The sequence below is a fragment of the Chelonia mydas genome, chromosome 2, assembly GCF_015237465.2.
Source record: "Chelonia mydas isolate rCheMyd1 chromosome 2, rCheMyd1.pri.v2, whole genome shotgun sequence".
NCBI classification, from domain to species: domain Eukaryota; kingdom Metazoa; phylum Chordata; order Testudines; family Cheloniidae; genus Chelonia; species Chelonia mydas.
The window spans coordinates 36,683,107-36,702,911 of NC_057850.1; the positions used below are offsets into that span (position 1 = coordinate 36,683,107).

At 41.4% G+C, this 19,805-nt stretch overlaps 1 protein-coding gene across 3 annotated transcripts in view; it reads left to right on the forward strand.

The window, feature by feature from the left end:
* The window catches only part of RRM2B (ribonucleotide reductase regulatory TP53 inducible subunit M2B), a 32,287-nt gene extending 12,856 nt beyond the window's left edge, over window positions 1-19,431 (forward strand). For 2 of the 3 annotated variants that reach the window (XM_037892179.2, XM_037892182.2), the window contains exons 5-10: window positions 1,040-1,134; window positions 5,547-5,680; window positions 9,661-9,750; window positions 12,555-12,659; window positions 13,304-13,417; window positions 18,966-19,431. In XM_037892179.2, the coding sequence (XP_037748107.1) occupies window positions 1,040-1,134; window positions 5,547-5,680; window positions 9,661-9,750; window positions 12,555-12,659; window positions 13,304-13,417; window positions 18,966-19,118 (691 nt within the window). In that variant the 3' untranslated portion in view covers window positions 19,119-19,431. The remainder of the gene's footprint in view (window positions 1-1,039; window positions 1,135-5,546; window positions 5,681-9,660; window positions 9,751-12,554; window positions 12,660-13,303; window positions 13,418-18,965) is intronic. The other variant, XM_037892180.2, reaches the window with a different exon arrangement.
* Window positions 19,432-19,805: the final 374 nt, after the last annotated feature.

A 19,805-nucleotide genomic window follows, 5' to 3' on the forward strand; every position in this document is an offset into this window, starting at 1 on the left:
CTGGGTGGCCTTAGGAAAATCATTTAACATTTCCTGCTCTGTATTCCCCATCTATAAAATGGAGTAATAATAATACCTACTACACAGGAGTGTTATCAGGGTTAGTTAATATTTGTACAGTGCAATATAATTGATAGATTGAAACAGTTCGGTTATGGATCGTTCTAGGAATTTAATGCTGTTTACTGATCTGGGTTTGGTAATAATGCTATCTGTCACTTTACTTGCATACAACTTGTTTGTTGCTAATATTTTTCAAAACCTTCCTTTAAAACTACCCTAGCCAGTTATTCATAAATTGAAATGTCGTGACCTTTGACTATCAGTTTTGCCCTATATGTCAACAAGAGAGTCTCTCTAATGTAAATATTAACAGTAATAACAATAGCAAAAAGTTAGTCTGTGGCTACAGATGTGTGGAGATACCATGGTCCTGTAGTGAGGGTCACGCAGAGCTGCATTTCCAGGGCAGCATCCTCCGCTGGAGAAGCTTAATATCTCCTGGAACTCCCAAGGTACATGGGTGGTAGGGAGATGGCTGCTATGTCATCTTGTAAGCTTATGTCTCTACAACCTTTGGGGGTACTGAACACAGTTAGCTTTGCTAGCCAGAATCAGCAGTTGTATTCCACAGGGGCTGAAACTGTACCCAGCTCCTGTGTGGGGCCTGCAAGGGGAGCCGGGACGGGGAGTCTCCCTGAGGAGGAACTGGCTACTATCTGGCTTGTAGTGTGAGATGCACCATACTCTAGTGGATAGGACACTGATTTGGTAGTTGAGAAACCTGGGTTCTATTATTGGCTCTGCCATGTACCTGCTGTGTGAGCTTGGATAAGTGACTTTCCCTCTCTCTGTCTGTTTGCCCTTGTAGCTTTTGTCTGTTAGATTGTAAAAACTTTGGGGCAAAGACTGTCTCTTACTCTGTGTTTGTATAGTGTCAAGCACAGTGGGATCCCAATCTCAGCTGGGGTCTCTAGCTACTAATATAATACAAATAAATTATTAGTGTATGTAATATTACCTTTGTTTCATTTTATAGAGAATTTTTATTTAATGCAATTGAAACAATGCCTTGTGTCAAGAAGAAAGCAGATTGGGCCCTGAGGTGGATAGCAGACAGAGACTCAACTTTTGGTATGTAGCTTTTTAATTAGGTGATTACCCTTTGTTAATCTGAGGTATATATAATGGAGTTTTCTGGGTCTGAGCTGCAACCTTCCAGAGCAGAATTTCTCCTGTGTTTAAGGGTTACGTGTATCTTGAGTTTCAAGTCCAGCCATGATGTCTAAAAAAAGAAAAAATCAGATCAGTGCGTAGATCTTAATCCTGAGCTAATGACGTGTGCCAATGTCAAGGCCCAGTGGGGATCATAGGTGTAAAAGTGCTGGGGGCTTCTTGTGTTATGAATAAGGGATAAAAAGGCAATTATGACTTTAACATGGGTTCAACTAATACTCTGGGTGTGTCAGCATGTCCAAGCACCCCTCCCCCCCACTAAAAATGAAATCATGTTACTGTGAGAACTTGTTTGATTCACTAGCGTAGACGCTCTTGTTTTGGGTGGGAAGAAATGAGGTGCAGGTTACGTTGTGTATTGGGGGGGGAAAGAGGGATCATCCCAAGTAAGGTTTTTCTTTGGTAAAATTTAGACCACGTAGTGATTATTGGTGGCTTTCCTGAAAATATTTCAGTGAGACTATTGAGAACTGTTAGTCAAGTTCCAAATGTCAGTTGTGGGGGGAACCATTTCCTTTCCTGCAATCTGCTGGTAGAGCTGCCTTGGCCAGATGTAACATAGGTATTTATACCTTATTTTCCTATTAGTGGTTCTGGCAACTTGTATTTTCTGTACTTTTTTTTCACTTTTTACCAGACACATTGCCAGATGTTTGTTGCATAGATGTTTCACTAGCTCTGACTTTGTCAGCTGACTGCTCAGTATGTTCATTCTAAAGTACAGCAGGACCCTGTTTCTTCTTCATGCAAAGTGATTGCTAGGGGGGTGAAAAGAACCCATTAGCCCAACTTCATTATGTTTTTTTTCAGGAGCATTCAGAAATAGACACTCCTGATTTGAGATTTCCAATGAGCATATTAAAAACTTTGTTACATATTTCAGTATGCAAGAGCCAGCCAGTAGGCATTCAGCAAGAAATTTTGCTATATGGGTTTTAATATCAGGTATTGCATTTGATCGTTAGCTTTATGGACACTTATTTTTTAGGATTGTCTGGTATGTTTTTAGAGTTGTCAATTATATTTCTTCTGTGTGAGCTACAGTAATACAGTAAATATGCTATTTGTCTTTTAATTCTTTTCTCCATATGACCTTTCCCTAAATAAACCAGCAGATGGCACCTGCATTCCATTCATTGGAGTAGAAAAATAAATGTCCTTTTCTTAAAATGATCTGTGCATGGCACAGGGGGCAAAGATGCCAGAGTTTAAGGCCCAGACCGTGTACCTCTGGAGGCCAGGATATTTATCTATATACATCATCAGGATGCTTTAAAATACAATATGCATTTCTATGGAAACAGGGCTTTGATGGGGAGGAGTACATGGGCTTGAAGGCACTGGGGTGTAGAGTGGGAGGAAGAGAGGCAGAGTATGCGATGGCCCAAGGTAGGGTGAAGAAGAGATGGCAGCAGAAATAGGAGGCAGTAGGAGCGAATTTGGAGACCTAGAACTGGAAAGGATCTCTTGGATCATAGGATCCCCTCCCCTGCTATCGCAGACAACTCTGTCATATAGTCCTGTTCATAAATTTATTATCTTGAATTAAAGATGTAAGAGTTAACCGGTTAACCAACAAGCTTGATGCTTATCGGTTTCTGTTAATGATTAAACTTTGCCCGTGGTCCCTCCCGGTTGCTGCCCCGCGCGCCCGGGACTCTGCTGCTGCCTGGCATCCCTGCGCACCCAACATCCCTGCATGCCCAGCAGCCTGGCTGCCGCCTGGCATCCCAGCACATCCAGGGTGCCTCCAGCCATAGAAATCACAACTTCACTAGCCTGCACCACAATAGCTCTGATGTTGAGGGGCAGGTGCAGATTCCATACCCTGATATTGATGTATTGTAGCGTATATCTTTCTAACTTCCAGTACACACCCTTCAGGAAGGCCACTAGTACCTAGGCTAATGGTAAGTGCTTTCTGCTTGGCTGTCTGGAAGGTACGCTGTAGGACTCAGTCTCCTGACTGCATTCTTTAAGTAGAGGAAGCTCCATAATTGGGACTTACTTAAAACAAGGCTGGCTGAAGCACTAGAATAGGTAGTGCAAGGAATTTCACAGTGGCGGAGGATGGGGCTAGATGAATTAATAGGTCTCACAAGATAATAATCGATAACCCCAGACTGAGGGCTCAGCTCCGCTTTCCTGTGTATGATACAGTATGGTCTAGTTGGCCCTCCTCAGCTGAGGTTTCTACCCTGATGTTACTGATCTTAATAGTGGAGATACACAGATTATTTTGCTTATTTAGACAAGCTGCTATTTGATCTCCAGTGAAAGAGCCCTGCCGTGGGACACTTCCCAGAGAACTTGCTAAGACTTTTATGATTAAATCTTAGGAGAGCAATGCCGTGAAGAATATTATGATGTATATTTTTGGCTGGAAGGGAATGTGAGGAGGAAAGTTTGGGTCTATCCTATGTGGAAGACAAGTTGAGTCATTGTGCCACCCAGCTAATGCACAGAATGTGTTACAAATACTTTATTGTGATTTAAAGGGGTATTGCAAATAGAGTAGCGGTTCAAGACTCGTCGTAGACCCTCTTCCTTTAGCCGTTCCCCCATTGCTCGCTGCAGGGTGATGTCTCCATTACGAAAAATATTCCACCTCTGTTGTGCCTTTTACCCCCCGTACGCTCCACTGATTGGTTTGCAAGGCAGCTTGATTACTAGAGTTGTGCAGGTTGTCCTTATCATGAGCTTTTCTCACGAGTCCGTAATCACCCTTCTCTGCATTCCCCTTGCAGGGGCCTTGGTGGATCTCCCCAAGTCACTTCCATTGTTTGTCTTTCTGGTTCCTTCACTGCCACTGTTGGAAAGAGAAAACGGTTGAAAGGAATTGACCAGATAGAAGAATAACTCTTCTTGCACAGCAAACTAAACCTATGTGCGAAAAAGGCAGTGGAACCATTTCAGATTAATGGCCGCTGAAGAGATTAGCCTGTTCGGCTATCATAAGCATTAAGTAATAGAAAAGGAATATTTGGACTTCCATTGTACCATATGCAAATGTATTTCCTAAAATGGAGCATTTATAAATGAGCACCTCTTAAAAGGTTAGACAAGGAAAACAAATTTTTCTGCATCCAAGTTATGTATTAAGAATTTTTCTGTTAGACTTCAAAAATCTCAACCCAGTGATTATAAATTCCTTTAGCATTAGTTGTAACAACTCTAACTGTGAATACATCTGCTGATAATATGGATGTCAAAGTACAGTGCCTTATAGGATTTCACCATTAATTCAGCTCTGATTAGGCCTTTTTAAGATTAAAGTATTCTGGTGAATTTTGAACATAACAAATCATTAAGTATTTCTGTATTTGCTCTTGAGATTATACTAAATCTCCTGCACGTGTGTAGATTTTTTTCTGGGTAAATGCCTTTAAGCCTCTCAGTGTATGGGTTTACATGCACAGCTATAACTCCTTGGGCTTTGAACTTGTTAAATCTCAGAGGCTGAACAGGCTTAGGCTAGTCATTACCTGGATGAGAGATCTCCAAGAAGCACTCCTGATGATGCAGGAAGTGGTGCTGGGGATTCAGTAGGTGGCACTGTTCTCTGCAGTTAACATCAATAGCCTTTGTGGAATCAGTGGCTACTGGGCAGTGGGTGGTGCTGTCATTAGGCTAAGGCATAAAACAGATTCAGATCATTTGTGGTCATTAAAGAGTTTCAGCTATTTTTGCAAGAGTCAAAATAATAATGCTCTAACTTCCCAGATGGAAGAAGCTATAAGAAGCAGAGTACTTCACAAATCTTAATGAATTGTCTTGCCTCTGTCAGGTAGGAGAATACTTTTCCCTTTGTGTAGGAACCTGAGACCCAGACAGATTAGGCTCCCATAGGAAGTCTGTTTCCCAATCTTGTCAGTTAGTCACAGCCACCTTCTGCTAAGAGGAACAGGGGTATTAGGCCTGATGTCCTGGCCAGATGAGGCCTGATGTCCTGGCCAGATTTCAGTTTGAGCAATTAAATTCTTCCTTCTGAAATTCTCCCTTTACTTTCAATTGGATGTGCTATTTTTCCTCTCTTCCTGGTCTAAACTGCTGTGTGTTGAACACTTTTAATAGCTGTCCTGTTTCACCCCAAAAGTGGCTGCATTTCATTGGTGGGTAAATGATGATGTATGCACGTACATGCATGTTGTGGGATCCTATGTGATGGAATATAAAATATGGTACCTAAGTGGATGATGATTTCATGCTGTTCAGTATCAGTGTGTGTCTAATGTAAGCTGCACGACTGACAAACTAGAAGCAAATTTGATTTTTCTGAGTCTTAATTGCCAGTGTATTGTATTAAACAGGGGAGAGAGTGGTTGCCTTTGCTGCCGTGGAAGGGATCTTCTTCTCAGGTTCTTTTGCTGCTATATTTTGGCTGAAGAAGAGGGGTCTGATGCCTGGACTGACATTCTCCAATGAGCTCATTAGCCGAGATGAGGTAATATGTGGAACGTTACATTTGGCTGGGGGGGGGGATGCTCCTCTAGCTGAGAGCAGCGCGTGGCTGGGCTCTCAGTGAATCCCCGGGCCAGAGGGGAGAGGCACCATTTTTTTTGCATGTTCCCCTCTTCACCCTAGAGCTGCTGCCCACACACACTTTGAGCAGAGCTTAATAGCCATGCCAATAAGGGCAATGCTTCATCCACCTCTGTCAGCAGCTGTGGGAGAGGAAAGGAAGAATTGCATCAGGTGCTGGAGAGGTGGGGTTTCACGGGGGAAAAGGGAGAAAGCAGGTAAGTGGATGCAGAAGGTTGGGGGGCGCAAACACCAGTGAAGGAAGGGGAAATCCAGCAGGGCAGAGAAGGTGAGTTGCTGGCAAGATGGAGCTGTTTTGACATGTTACTGCTGTTGAGGCTGGAAGAGGGCAAAGGCCTGAGTCAGCTCTCTGAAACCCAGCCTACCCTGACATGCATAGTAGGATTCTGCCAGAGCTTGTTACATGGACAGGTGCAGCATCTTGACTGGGTGAAGGAACTGGTTGACCTGTCCATTAACTTTAAGCCACGCCCACAGTATCCTCTCACCCGTTCAGCCATAGCTCGGCTGAGGCAGTGACAGAGGCAGTGGATGGTGGCAGCATCAGGAAGACCCACCCTCTCTGCTGGTGGTCACTCTTCCACACAGTGCAGCATGTAGCCCTGAGTCTGCAAACTTTGACATTACTGGGAACTGCAGGAGCACTGAAATCCTGTGAGGGAGTAGGCTATTTTTAGAACACGTTTAAAGGGAGAAGGGGTAGGAACAAGATTGAGAAATAAATTACCACTGGGCAGATGTTGAATGAATGTAGGAGAGCTTAAATACCACCATGTTCCCAGGCAAGAATAATCAACATCCTGAATAAAACTATTCACCTAAATCATCTTAAAAGGAAAAGAAATAAGATGAAAAAAAAATCCTAACTCACAATGTGAGTAAGGAAGGAACTGGAGACACATGGCACAAGAAACAAAGCGATGGCGAATAATGGGAGAGAGCAGACTTGAGCCAGCACAGTGTTCAGCTTCCAGCACTGAGGGCAGCAGAAGTCAAATAGACAGCAGAGAGCAGCAGGTGTGCACGTGTACTGGACTGCACTGCCAGCCAGGGGTAGTCACATACATGCGATTCTACAGTGCAGCCTGTGTCCTCTAGTTTTACAATGGAGGTGCAGCCTGCTCACCCTAGGGTCCGAGTGTGTCTATGAATGCAATTGGCTTTGCACTGGCTTCTACCACAGCACTCAGGTGGTGGATGGTACAGGTTGCCTTGTCCGCTTCTGTAGCTCTCTCAAGTTACAGAACACAGTACTTGCACAGGGCCTTCTGCAGTGCTTGGTCCAGTGTAGGGGGTATTTCTACAGAAGTAGCTGACCTTGCTCCCCTTCTTGTTCCTCTAGTAACATGCTGTAAATATATCTTGTGGAGTGGAACAACTGCTGTTCTATCTTACTGGCACTGTTAGTGGGGAACACTTTTTAACTTCAAATATTTTTTAAGAGATTAAAAAGTATGGTGGCTTGTAATATATTTGTAAGGCTGCACCTGCCAGTATCTTTCTGATATTGCATATGCCAATCACTGTAGTAACATGTATCCTCCTACTCCCTCCTCACCCCATCTTGTAGTGACGGCTCCTCATGGGCGGGGCCTTGCACAGTTAAGGTGCTGTTGGAAAAATACATCATGTTTAAAATGTGGAGCACTGTAGAAGCTGAAGAACAGATTAATTTGCAAGATCAACATAGCAATGGTTGAATCTACTGGCATTGGCTTAAAATGGTAAAGGATTCCATCTCAAGGAAAATAGCCAGTAGCTCTCATTTACTCTAATTTAGAAGGAAGCTATATTATGATGAAAGAATTATTGAAGTACATGATAGGACTGGAAAATAAAGCAAGGTATGGCTCAAGCCTGAGGCAACTTTAATGCTTTGGAAAATAAATTCTACTTCATGTCCACTAATAAGATCCAGTTTCATTTTTTATTCCTAGAAGTCATTGTAACCTTTTTCATGCAATCAATATGTGTGTGGTTTTCAGCAGAAGTTTTCTGTAAAACTCACTTTCAGGTTAATGTGATGTAGGATGCTAAATACAATAAGTCCAACTGCCCATTTGTGGCATGTCATTCAGCACCAAAAAAACCCATAGTTTTCCAGTTCAATTTCCAATGGCATAATTGTAATTAAATAGATAGTTATTGCAATAGAAGTACAAGTGCACAAGGCATCTGTATTGGGAGAGGATCAGTACAAAACTAAAATGATAAAATAGCAATAAAAATCCTGTAAAGGAAAGAAAATGTGAATTGTTTTGATGAACTGGTTAGATAGATTGTGGGCACCACGTAATGCACGGTTATTTGGGGAATGCACAAGCAGTCATTTTCTTTTAAGCGGGAGAGCCACAGATCTTAAAAATTTGCCAAAATCCATTAAAATATCAGGTAACATAATGAAAGTGCCAGACTGGCTCATGCTAGTAGTCCATTTAGTGCAGTATTATCTCTTTGACAGTGGGCAGCAACTGTTGAACTGAAGGAATGTGCAAGAAATCCTGCAACAGGCAGTTAAGAGAGAAATTTTCCTCTGGGAATTTTATTTCTAATGCCCATTCACGGTTGGCTTATCTGAAACCTATAACCCTTCCAAAACTCTTGGTTGGCTGATTTGTTTTAATCTTCACTGTTGTCGCTCTGTTTTTTTTTATTGTCCATATTCTATCCAGTTCTCTTTTATTTTTATTCTTAATGTCCTTGATGAAATCTTGTGGCAACGAAGCCTACACACTAACTGCATGTTGCATGAAAATGTATTTTTCAGTGTTAGATTTGATCCCAGTAATAGAACTTGTTTTGTTAAATTAACCCTCCTCCTTTCTGCAAGAGCTCGGAGGGCACGTGAGAGGAGGAAAAAATCTTAATAAAGATAATTAAAATATCTTGAAACCATGAGCGTTCACAAATCTACTTCTAATGTCTGGTGCTATAACATGATTACAAAGTATGATCCATAACAGGAGGATAGTACTAAATTTGGTTCCACATAAATACCATTTGTATTAAAGGATTGTTCAGAAATGCTTAATATCAGCAAATCGAAGAAAGTCAGCTGCTTTTTCCTGTCTTCTGTTTTTCAACATAACGATTTGTAGATTTTAAATAATTATATTTCTGCCCAGTATAGATGAGTGCCCTTTTAAGGTTTGAGAAATACAGTTACAACAACATTGCCATCAGGGTGGATTTGATTTAATCTAGTCAGGAAGACTCAATTAAATCATGGATTTCTAGATAAAAGTGCATTCTTGTTGGTTGTCATAACCTTAATACATAGTCTTCACAACTCAGAGATAGATGTAGGTTTAGTTTTTTAGAAGGTACACACTATACATTTTTAAAGTGATTTATTTTGAAAACTTTTCAGATTAGTTTTACAGCTATATCAGAAAATGAATGATTGTTCGGTTATTTAATTTACCAAAGGTAATTGAAGCAGATATTTATGAAGTCATTGGGAGGTGAACTGTCTCCAATTCAACAGGTTAATGATCAACATTTGGAAGATTTTCTTGCCATGCTGTATTAGGAGGAGAACATCACCAGACAGACATTTAAATTGTTTTATTTAACTAAAACAACGACGTTATTCTGGATTTTTTTTCTTCAACAGCAAACATGTAATATTTTAACAAAACAAGCATATGAATTTTAGAATTTAAACATTCATTTTTTTTAAAATCAGGTTTGTTTTTGTTAAAATTGTTTTTAACTAAATTAGTTAAATATTTTAAAAAACAAAAATTAAATAGACGGTCAGCCAGGTCAACATGAGAAACTTAAAATATTGGCTTCTGCAGCTATCTCAGTCGTCTTCACCTTCATTTTCCTGTTTGTTCATAATCTGGAAAAGAAAAACAAGCTTTCCTGCTTTTTCAGGGCCAAAACGATTTCTCAATTTGGAATGAAGTAGTCCAAAGGAAGAAAATGTTCTTTCTGCACCGGCAGAAGAAGCTACTGCTGTTAAAAGTGAGATTATCACTTCAACAGTCTCTGAATCCAAGTGCTTAAGTGACTTCTACCAGTTCACTGGTGTGATTTTCTTTAAAACATCGTCAGCAGACATATTTCTTGAATGGCTCACCCTTAGCTCTGAAGTTTATTATAGTTGACATTATGGAGGGATGATTGCTGGATGTCCATGTCATAGCCAACTCCTCTTCTTCAGCAGTTAAGTTTTGACCCTGGTACTGAGTACTGAGAGTATTTGCAAGAAAATGAGCTGGAGATAGTGCTTGTCCCATTTGTTTTTTTAATGCTTGTAATTTAACTCTGTCATTGCATATTTCTCTTTTTAAGATCTCACTCAGTTCCTTCCAAATTTCAACGGTGTCAGCAATAAAACAGCGATTTCCCTGCATTTTGTTCAAGGCTACAGAAATAGGCTTCAGGGTACTCAGCATGTGTTCAACATTTCTCTTAAGCCCAATGTTGAGAACATGTTGACAGTGCCATCAATTTTTTCACGATTTTGTTCACAAACTGTCATCAGATTAGGCCAGTTCTTGATATAGTGCTCAAAACCGTCCACTACTGAGTTCCATCGCATGTCTTGTGGGAGAGTTAGCTTGGTTCCTCCCACTTTTTTCAGAGCAGCTGCTGCAAACTGGTTGTTACGGAAGTATTTTGTAATTTCAGCAACATTAGCCTTTATTTCTGGAATACTGAAGTCTTTGGCTAGGAGGTGCATCAAATGAACACTGCAACCGTATGTTATTAGCTTGGGACTCTCTTCTAAATTTCTTCTCATCTTGGATTCATTTGCAGCATTGTCTGTGACCAGGCTGCATACTAGACATTTGAATTTTTTTTAACAGTTTGTTAGAGCTTTTACTACTTCTTGTAAGTATTCTGCTGTGTGTGCATTTCCTAGTGTATCAATTGTTTCTGTAAGGAAGACATTCCCTTCTTCTGTTGTCACGCAAGCACATACAACAGGCTCATTGTGGACATTGCTCCACCCATCAAGACTCAGGTTAACAATTTTATCCTCTAGACCTTTTGCACATTGCTCAATTTCTCTTTCATACATTTAATCCAGCAATTTGCCTGCGACATCTGTCTGTTGGGTGGACTGTATCCTGGTCTTAATGACTGAACCATGTTAATGAAATGTGGGTTCTCAATCATACGGAAAGGCAAGTTTGTTGCATAAACAAACAGGGCAGTTTTTTCATCAATTACCTCATTTTGTAATCTGCTTGTTCTTATCACAAACTTATCTATGGTTGTTTCTGAATGATGGAGATTTTTTTTCTTTTTGCTGCAGATGATATACTGTGGCTATGTGACATACATGATGTGACTGAAACGTTATCATTGGCAGATAACTCTGAAACTGTAGAAAATGATGGTGATCTTGAATGGTATCTTCAGAATCCTGTATGTTGAGGATGGATTCTCCTAAACAAAATAAGTCTATGCAGTTATTTAATTATTATTACCATACTGCTCATTTAGTATTACTCATTACAGTCACTGACACTCAGTACTACTTTAAAGGTGAAATTGTAAAAGGAAGATCTGCCTATTTAAGTTATTTATTTTTTTATCACAACTGCATCTAAAATGATAGTACCATAGAATAACAAGTATATTTATTGCTCAAACATGAGAATTCAAGAATAGTCCAGAAGGAAGACAGGCAATCCTTAAGAAAGAAGTATGAAATAAAGAAGTCTACCAACCTGAAGATCCTGCATGTTCAAACATGTTCCTTTCATCATCTTCAATGCAGCTTCCCCCTGAGAAGGAACACTTCTCATGATGTTTCATTCGGGCAACCAAGCCTTGCATTTCTTTGTTACACTGTTTGCATTTTGCATGCATGCCTGTCTTACCCACAGGTAGAGGAGCTTCATTAAAATATTCCCAAACTGGGTCTCTTTTACGGCCTGTTGCCATTATAGGTTTTCCCTTCTCGTGAGAGAATGGTATGGTGGATCTCAAATCAATGAAGGCTACACTCAGAAAGACCTCAAGACTTCTGAAATATGCTGCACAAACAGTTTCACTTCTCTTTCTACTGCCTGTCCCTCCCTTCTCACGTTTATCTCCAGGCTTCTTCCCCTTGTTCAGATCTATTCCTCCCCCAACAATCTTCTATTCATTGAACTTTTTGAAACTTTGCACTTTCAGAGAGAGGTAAGGGATTGACTCTGTGTACACAGATTTGCAGAGGGACAATAGGGTTGAGGTCTGTTGTTCTCACCTCTGTATATTATTTATTTAAAAACATTTTTGCTGTTAACAAGCATGTTATCTCTGGAGACACAAATCCACAGTTTGAGAACTGCAAAACTAAGCATCTCTGATGGTATCTTCTAGACTGAGCACTGAGTCCCATTGGGTAGATAGAAAGATTAACCTAAATAATCTATACAGAAACCCCTGGAATCCCATAAGATTGGGTCCCTAATCCATGAACTATTGGAACCATTTACAAAACTTTTCTTAAACATTACATGAATATATTGTCTCATACTATAGAATCAGAATTTATAATCCCTATTCTATGATGAGATATCTTTGAGCTATAATGTATCTTTATCTTTAGATAAAATGCTTTTTGAGGAAAAAACTTATCAAAAAAATCCAATTTAAATAAAAACTGATTTTTTTTTAATCATTGATTTTTATCCACCCTGATTGTCATGAAGCAGGAAGTTAGGAAGCTTATTCCTCTCAGAGAGACAATTATCAGTACAAGTTTTTAAATAACAAATCATGAGGGGCAGGAGAAACTAAACTTCTTTCATTCTTTTGTATTTCAGGGTCTGCACTGTGACTTTGCTTGTCTAATATTTAATTATTTAGTGAACAAGCCTTCAGAAGAGAGGGTCAAGGAGATTATTGTTAATGCAGTTGAAATTGAGCAGGTGAGCAGACAAGACTGATCAGTACAGTGTCACTGATGGCACAAGAGGATTTTCATGTGTAAAGAAGGTGATGCTCTAGTAGAATTTCTGGAATTCCTAATAAATTACTAGTCCACACATGTAAACCACTGCAAAATTCCAACACACCACCTACAATCAGTCTCTTGGTACTCTTGATTGTCACAGAGAATAGAAGGCAGAGATGATTTTTTGACAGTACTAGCCAAGTGATTAGAACAAGCTAAAGCCAGCACAGGTGGGTTTTCTTTCATGTTCAGTCACATTTACCTAGAGGTAAGACTCTTTTGTTGCTACACATAGGATCTGATCCAGCTCCCATTGAATTCAATGGCAAAACTTCCATTGATCGTTAGTGAGAATTGGATCTGTCACATAGTAAAAACACCCGTGAAAGTTCTCACTGACTCTTTCACAAAATAAATACTAAAATATAGAAAGTTGCAAAGAGCTGATCAAAACAGGAGACATTTGCTGTTTTTTGTGATACAAGTTATTGAAGTAGTAAACAACTGCTGAGTCTGATTTCATAAAAACATCACAAATGATACACCAAGTAGATACCATTTGTTTCCCTTAAGTTGCACTGTCCCTTCTTTAAATGTCACTGTTGTGTTTTACTCCAGGAGTTTTTAACAGAGGCTTTACCAGTAGGGCTGATTGGAATAAATTGCACTTTGATGAAACGGTACATTGAATTTGTGGCAGACCGGTTACTTACAGAACTTGGGTTCCCTAAGGTAAGAAAGTTGAGAGAGATGACCCTTCCAAGAAATACTGGCCTGTTAAAATGGCCAAGCAAAGTTGTCTGTGTGCTGCACTAATTTACCACAGGTGTGGGTATCGCACTTGTGCGTTCTGCTGTATCTCACACAGAGAACAATGTCAATATACAGATTTCATTATTTGGAACAGATGAAACCATTGTTTCTCTGGCCAGAGTTGCCCTGTAATTACTACTTGGATTTAAATTGGAAGTGTGTGTTGCATTCAGGTGCTCTGGTTCTACGAAGCTATAATGAAGTAGAACCGCTTATATTTATTGCACAAGGTTAACAGATTAGCATGCCCATCTCTTGGGTGGTCAGTAAAACGCTGAATTTGCTTAGGTGGAAGAAAGTGACCTTTAAAAAATACTGTTACTCTGAGGAAAACAGATCTGTTAATAATGCTGACAGGAGAACTTTCTGAGGATAAATCCTTTAATTACACACAGAAAGAAGTGAACCTCTGAGAAATAAGTTAAGGGTTGCACAGAGTTTTTTGTGCTGGATGCATTCATTGGTACAAACCCCAAGTAAAAAAACATTAATCAATATACAGGGTAGAGCGGCGCTCTCAGGGGTGTGAAAAGTAAACATTTATATTGCACTGCTTTAGTGGAATGAGAGCCAAGTCTATTCTAATATCTTGTTTCCTGAGATATTTCATGCTTCCTTGCTGGTTGCCAGGGTTGGTGGTTTGAGGAGGGGAGAACCAGTCTAGATATTATCTATGAGAAGCTGGAGAATTCCTGTTTTATTTTTACCAAGGGAAGTTACCAGTAAGTGGGTGCTGCTGCTTCGAGTGCTGGTCCCTATGTGTATTCCACACATGGGCACGCATGTGCTTCCAGTGCCTGAGACCGGAGATTTGTAGTAAGTAGCGTCTGTTGGTCCTCACATTTGCAGTTGCTCTCCTCATGCTTCAAACTGAGGGCATAAAGGGTGGCACGGACCAATGCCTCTCCAGTTCCTTCTTACCACTGCCTAGTTTGAATTCTTTGTGTCCACTTTGATCTTCCTCTGCTTACAATGTCTGTAATTATATATTGTAAATAGTTTTTAGTAAGTTTAGACCTAGTGTTTAAGTGTGTTAGTATTTTCATAGCTAGTCTAGTTAGTTTAGTTCTTGGGAGCTTCTCCCTGTGGAAAAGGACTATGCCAAGAGTCCCAGAGTTCAAGAACTGTATCTCCCGCCCTGGTTCCTTCTGCTTCAGCAATGAACACTAGCACTTCCTTTACTGACTTGGGGTGCAACATCGGCCACAGTTTCTCTCCTCAAACCTGTGAGGAATGAGAGCTCCGTCTGTGGAAGCACCTCATGGAGCTGGCCCTGAGATCTCAGTCAGATGCAGGCTGGGGAGAACCTCGGTATAGTTGCCTTGTTGTGAGTTGTGCCCCTGCTGAGTAAAAGCTCTGGACTAGGGGTCAAAACAATTAAGCGTAAGAAACCTTCTCATAAAAGTAGGGAACATAAGTATAGGCATAAAGAGAGAGCTCCATCCAGATTTGCCTCTATGAAAAAGGATTCCTTCCATCTTGGTCTAAGTTAGGTAAGTCCTCATTCGCTGGTCCTTAGGAATTAGGTTTGCACAAACCTTCTGTCCAAGAAGGAAAGGTGCAAAGGAAGAAGACTCTAACAGTTCTGATTCCCACTCCTTCCCACAGGACAGATTGTCCCTGTCCGGGAGCTTTACACTGTACACCTGGGAGTTAGTGATTCTGGCACACTCTGAGTTCAAGAGCATTGGAGGCTCGGCCCCAGATCCATCGGTCCCCACCTCAGGGACTCCTGGAACTCCAGGAAGAACTGAAACCTTTACCTCTCTGGAACATATTTTTACTTCTTAGTTCTCCACAGAGGTCCATAATACCACTGAGGATTTGCCTTTTGAGTATAATCTCTTCAGTAAGAAGAGCAATGAGTCAGCAGCTTCAGCCGTATGGCTACACTATGCTCTCTTAAGGACTCTAGAACAACTCTGCTTCCTGGAGATTTATACCCTGGCTCTGAAGAGAGAGCTCCACAAGCAAACTTATAGCCCCAAGCCTCTCCCCCACACCCCCCAGCTCTCCGCCACTTTATCACCAGTGCCCTCACAAATCACCTCGCAAATGACGGAGAGTTCAAACATCCAGGTATGCAGCTTCCTCCAACTCTGCAACCACTGTCTGCCCTCACCCATTATCCAAGGGTTTCATTGAGAATTGCATGCTGATATTGATGCCATGCTGTACTGCCCTGCAGATCTTTGGTGGCTGATGCCCACTTCAAACACAACTGGAGGGCAGTAACAACATACAAGTGGGTATTAGAGATCATCCACGCAGGTTACGCAACATAGTTTGTCTCACCTCCCTATCACAAATCATCTTCTCAGGGACCACTCTCGTGAGAAGATCTTTCGTCGGGAGGTGAACTTTGTCCTTCAGAGAGGCACCATAGAACAGGTGCCATCCCAACATCAAGGAAAGAGGGTCTACTCCCCATATTTCATAGTTCCCAAGAAATATGGAGGATGGAGACCAATTCTTGATCTATGCCAGCTAAATGTCTGTCTTTATTCACAAATCAGAATTCACATGGTAACACTGGCATTAATAATTTCCTCTCTGGAGAAGAACACATTGTTTGCAACCCTCAACATGAAAGATCTTTACTTTCATGTGGATATTCATCGGTACCACAGAAAGTTTCTAAGATTCATGGTAGGACAAGACACTACCAGTTCAGAGTTCTCCCATATGGGATGGTGAGAACCCAAGGTCTTCCCAAAAGTCTTCTCAGTGGTGGCAGCCCAGATGAGGCATAACAGCTACACTGTCTGGCTACTAACATGCTGAACAAGTCAGGAAGCCCAGTCAGTGACCTTGTCCTTACGCCATTTCTGACGTCATTGGGAGTCTGTATAAAGAAAGAAAATTCCACTCCCCCCACCAACACTATAGATTTGATAGGACCAGCCTTAGACTCGTCCTCAGTAAAGGCTGTCTCCCTATAAACAGATTTGAGGCCATGACCAATCACCCTCAGACCTCACACTACATTGAGGAGTGTGTCTTTCCCTACTAATCCGCATGGCTGCGTGTGTGTATTTAACACCATTTATCAGACTCCATCTCTGTTGCCTGCAGGCCTGGTTTTGGTCTGTTTATTCACCGGACAAGGACAACATGAATACCAGGGTAACAATATTGTAAAAGATCAGAGCCTTTCTTGTATGGTGGACAAAATCAGACCAGATGTGAGCGGGAGTCCCCTTTCTTCCACCCCTACCCGATGCAACCATAATCATAGATGCATCCCTAAGATGGGGAGCCCATATGGACAGTCACACTGCACAAGGCACATGGTTCCCATGTGAGACCAGAATGCATATAAATCTACTGGAGAGGAGGGCAGTTCACCTTGCCTGTAATGCATTCCTCCCCCTCATATGGTTCTGTCATATCCAGCTAATGTCAAACAACATGATTGACTGTCTTTTGTGTAAACAAACAGGCTGGAGCGAGATCGCTTCCTTTGTGTATAGAGGTACTGAATTCATGAGACTGGTGCATCAAGGAGAATATCTTGCTGTTGGTGACATACTTACCTAGTGTGCAGAAGATTGGCAGAAAATCTCAGCAGGCCATGAGTGAGAAATACACAATTCTGTCTTGACTGAAATCTTCACCCAGTGGGAAACACCCTTGGGACCTGTTCCCCTCCCAGACAAACAAGAAATTCAATCTCTTCAGTTGCAGAGCAACGTTAGGCTGAGGCTGCAGGGGTGATGCCCTTCTGTTATCCTGGACTGACCATCTAAGGTACGTCTTTCCTCCCATCCCCCGCTACCTCAGGTCCTATAGAAAATTTGCCACAACAGGGCCAAGGTTATCCTCATTGTATCCAATTGGCCTAGACGTTTTTGCTTGTGGGCCTCCTATGAATGTCATCCCATCCTCCTACCTATATACAGTCTTTTCTGGATCAGGAGAAGGGCAGGATCAGAGATTGCAACCCAGACTCTCTTCGTCTCATGGCCTGGTATTTGGATGGTCATCAGACCTGAAACATTCATATTCAGAGGCTATCTGAAATATTCTTAATCACAGCAGAAGAATCTCCACTAGAAAATGCTCTCTAGCTAAATGGAGGCCTTTCTCTATCTAGTCACAATGTAAACAGTGTTCACCAGAATTGGCGGGTATCACTGCCATTTTAGACTATCTCCAGTCCCTCAAGATGTCAGGTTTTTCCATTGGCTAGCTGAAAGTCCACCTGGCAGCAGTCAGTGCTTTCCCTCATCCAGTGAAAAGCCACATTATCTTTACTCACCCTGCCACAATTTGATTCCTCAAAGGACTCATTAAGACTTTCCCACCAGTGACAAGTACCCATGCTACATAGGACCTCAGCTTGGTACTCTCAGCTCTTACTTTCAAAATGATGGTCACATGTTCCACGTAACACCTTTCCATGAAGGTTGCCTTCTTATTTGCAATCAAGTCAGCCAGATGGGTGAATGAATGGGGTGCACTCATGGCTGACCTGCCATATATCATATATCACAGAGAAAGTCTCTCTTCAGAGTTTCACATGAACCAGCTTACTCACTTACCAATATTATTCCCAAAACCTCATGTGTCCAGCAAAAAAAAAAGACTACACTCCCTCAGTGTCAAAAGACCAAGGCCTGTTTATCTACAAAGAACGAAACTGAATGGGAAAACACCAAAAATATTTGTCGCCATAACAGAGCGCTCACAAGGACAAACGTTACTGACCCGGTGACTCATTAAGTGGATCTCTGGATGCATTATTCTGTCTCATCAGTTGGCATGTGTAACTCGCCCAGATGGGTATGAGGGCCCACTTTATGAGAGCACAAGCAACCTCAGTGGCATCTCTTTGAGCTGTATCAATGCTGGATGTTTGTAAAGCTGCTATCTGGGCCTCCAGCCACACCTTTTATAAAGCATTTTGCCCTAGGCTGGGCTTCCTTGGTAGATGCAGCAGTGGGCACAGTAGTGTTATAATATCCATACCAACTGTATCCTCGCACTTTCCTCCTCTTTGAATATTGCTTACCAGTCACTCATGTGGAATATATATAGGGACCAGCACTTGAAGAAGAAATGGAAGTTACTTACCTTTAACTGGAGGTTCTTTGAGATGTGTGGTCCCTATCTGCATTCCACTACCCGCCCTCCTTCCCCTTTGCTTTGGATGTGGATCTAATTCATGGTAAGAGAAGGAACTGGAAAGGTGTCTGTCCATGCCACCCTTTCTGCCCTCGGTTTGGAGCACAAGGAGAGCAATTCATGCATGGACCAAAGGACACTACTTGCTACAGATCTCCAGTTTCAGGCACATGGAGCACACACGCACCCATGTGTGGAATACACATGGGGACCACAAATCTTGAAGAACCCCCAGTTACAGGTAAGTAACATCATTTTGTGGATTATGCATATGAGGATTTATAGGAGCATCATGTTGTCATTTCAGGAACTCCAATTTAATAAAGTTTACTTTTCTCAGGTCTTTCAAGCAGAAAACCCTTTTGATTTCATGGAGAATATTTCACTGGAAGGAAAAACAAATTTCTTTGAGAAGCGGGTTTCAGAGTATCAGCGCTTTGCAGTTATGGCAGAAACAACGGACAATGTTTTCACTCTGGATGCAGATTTCTAATCTCTCTTCAGAGAGCATCTTGACTTTCCCCCTCCCCCATCTCACTTTTTGTTGGGAAGTTTTTCTGTATTTCTTCTGGAGTCTACTAAGTTTTTTTTTTTTTTTTCTGACTTCCTACTTTGTGTGAAGTTATAAATTTACACTTGAATAGTCTATAATTTAGCTGTACAATATGTAGGTTGTAATCTATAGTGTATATATTTTTTTGCTTTGCACCATGTAAAAATGTCCTCTCAGAAATTCATGCGGCTTCTTAAAGGGATATACTATAAAGAGCTTGTTTGAGTCATGTTGTTGTGACCATTGGATGAAACTGGACTGGTGACTTTTTTTTTAAATGGCTGCTGTCAAGGTTCCCCCCCCCCACTCTGAACGCTAGGGTACAGATGTGGGGACCTGCATGAAAACCTCCTAAGCTTATCTTTACCAGCTTAGGTCAAAAAGTTCCCCAAGGTACAAAATATTCCACCCTTTGTCCTTGGATTGGCTGCTACCACCACCAAACAAATACTGGTTACTGGGGAAGAGCTGTTTGGAAACGTCTTTCCCCCCAAATACTTCCCAAAACCTTGCACCCCACTTCCTGGACAAGGTTTGGTAAAAAAGCCTCACCAATTTGCCTAGGTGACTACAGACCCAGACCCTTGGATCTTAAGAACAATGAACAATCCTCTCAACACTTGCACC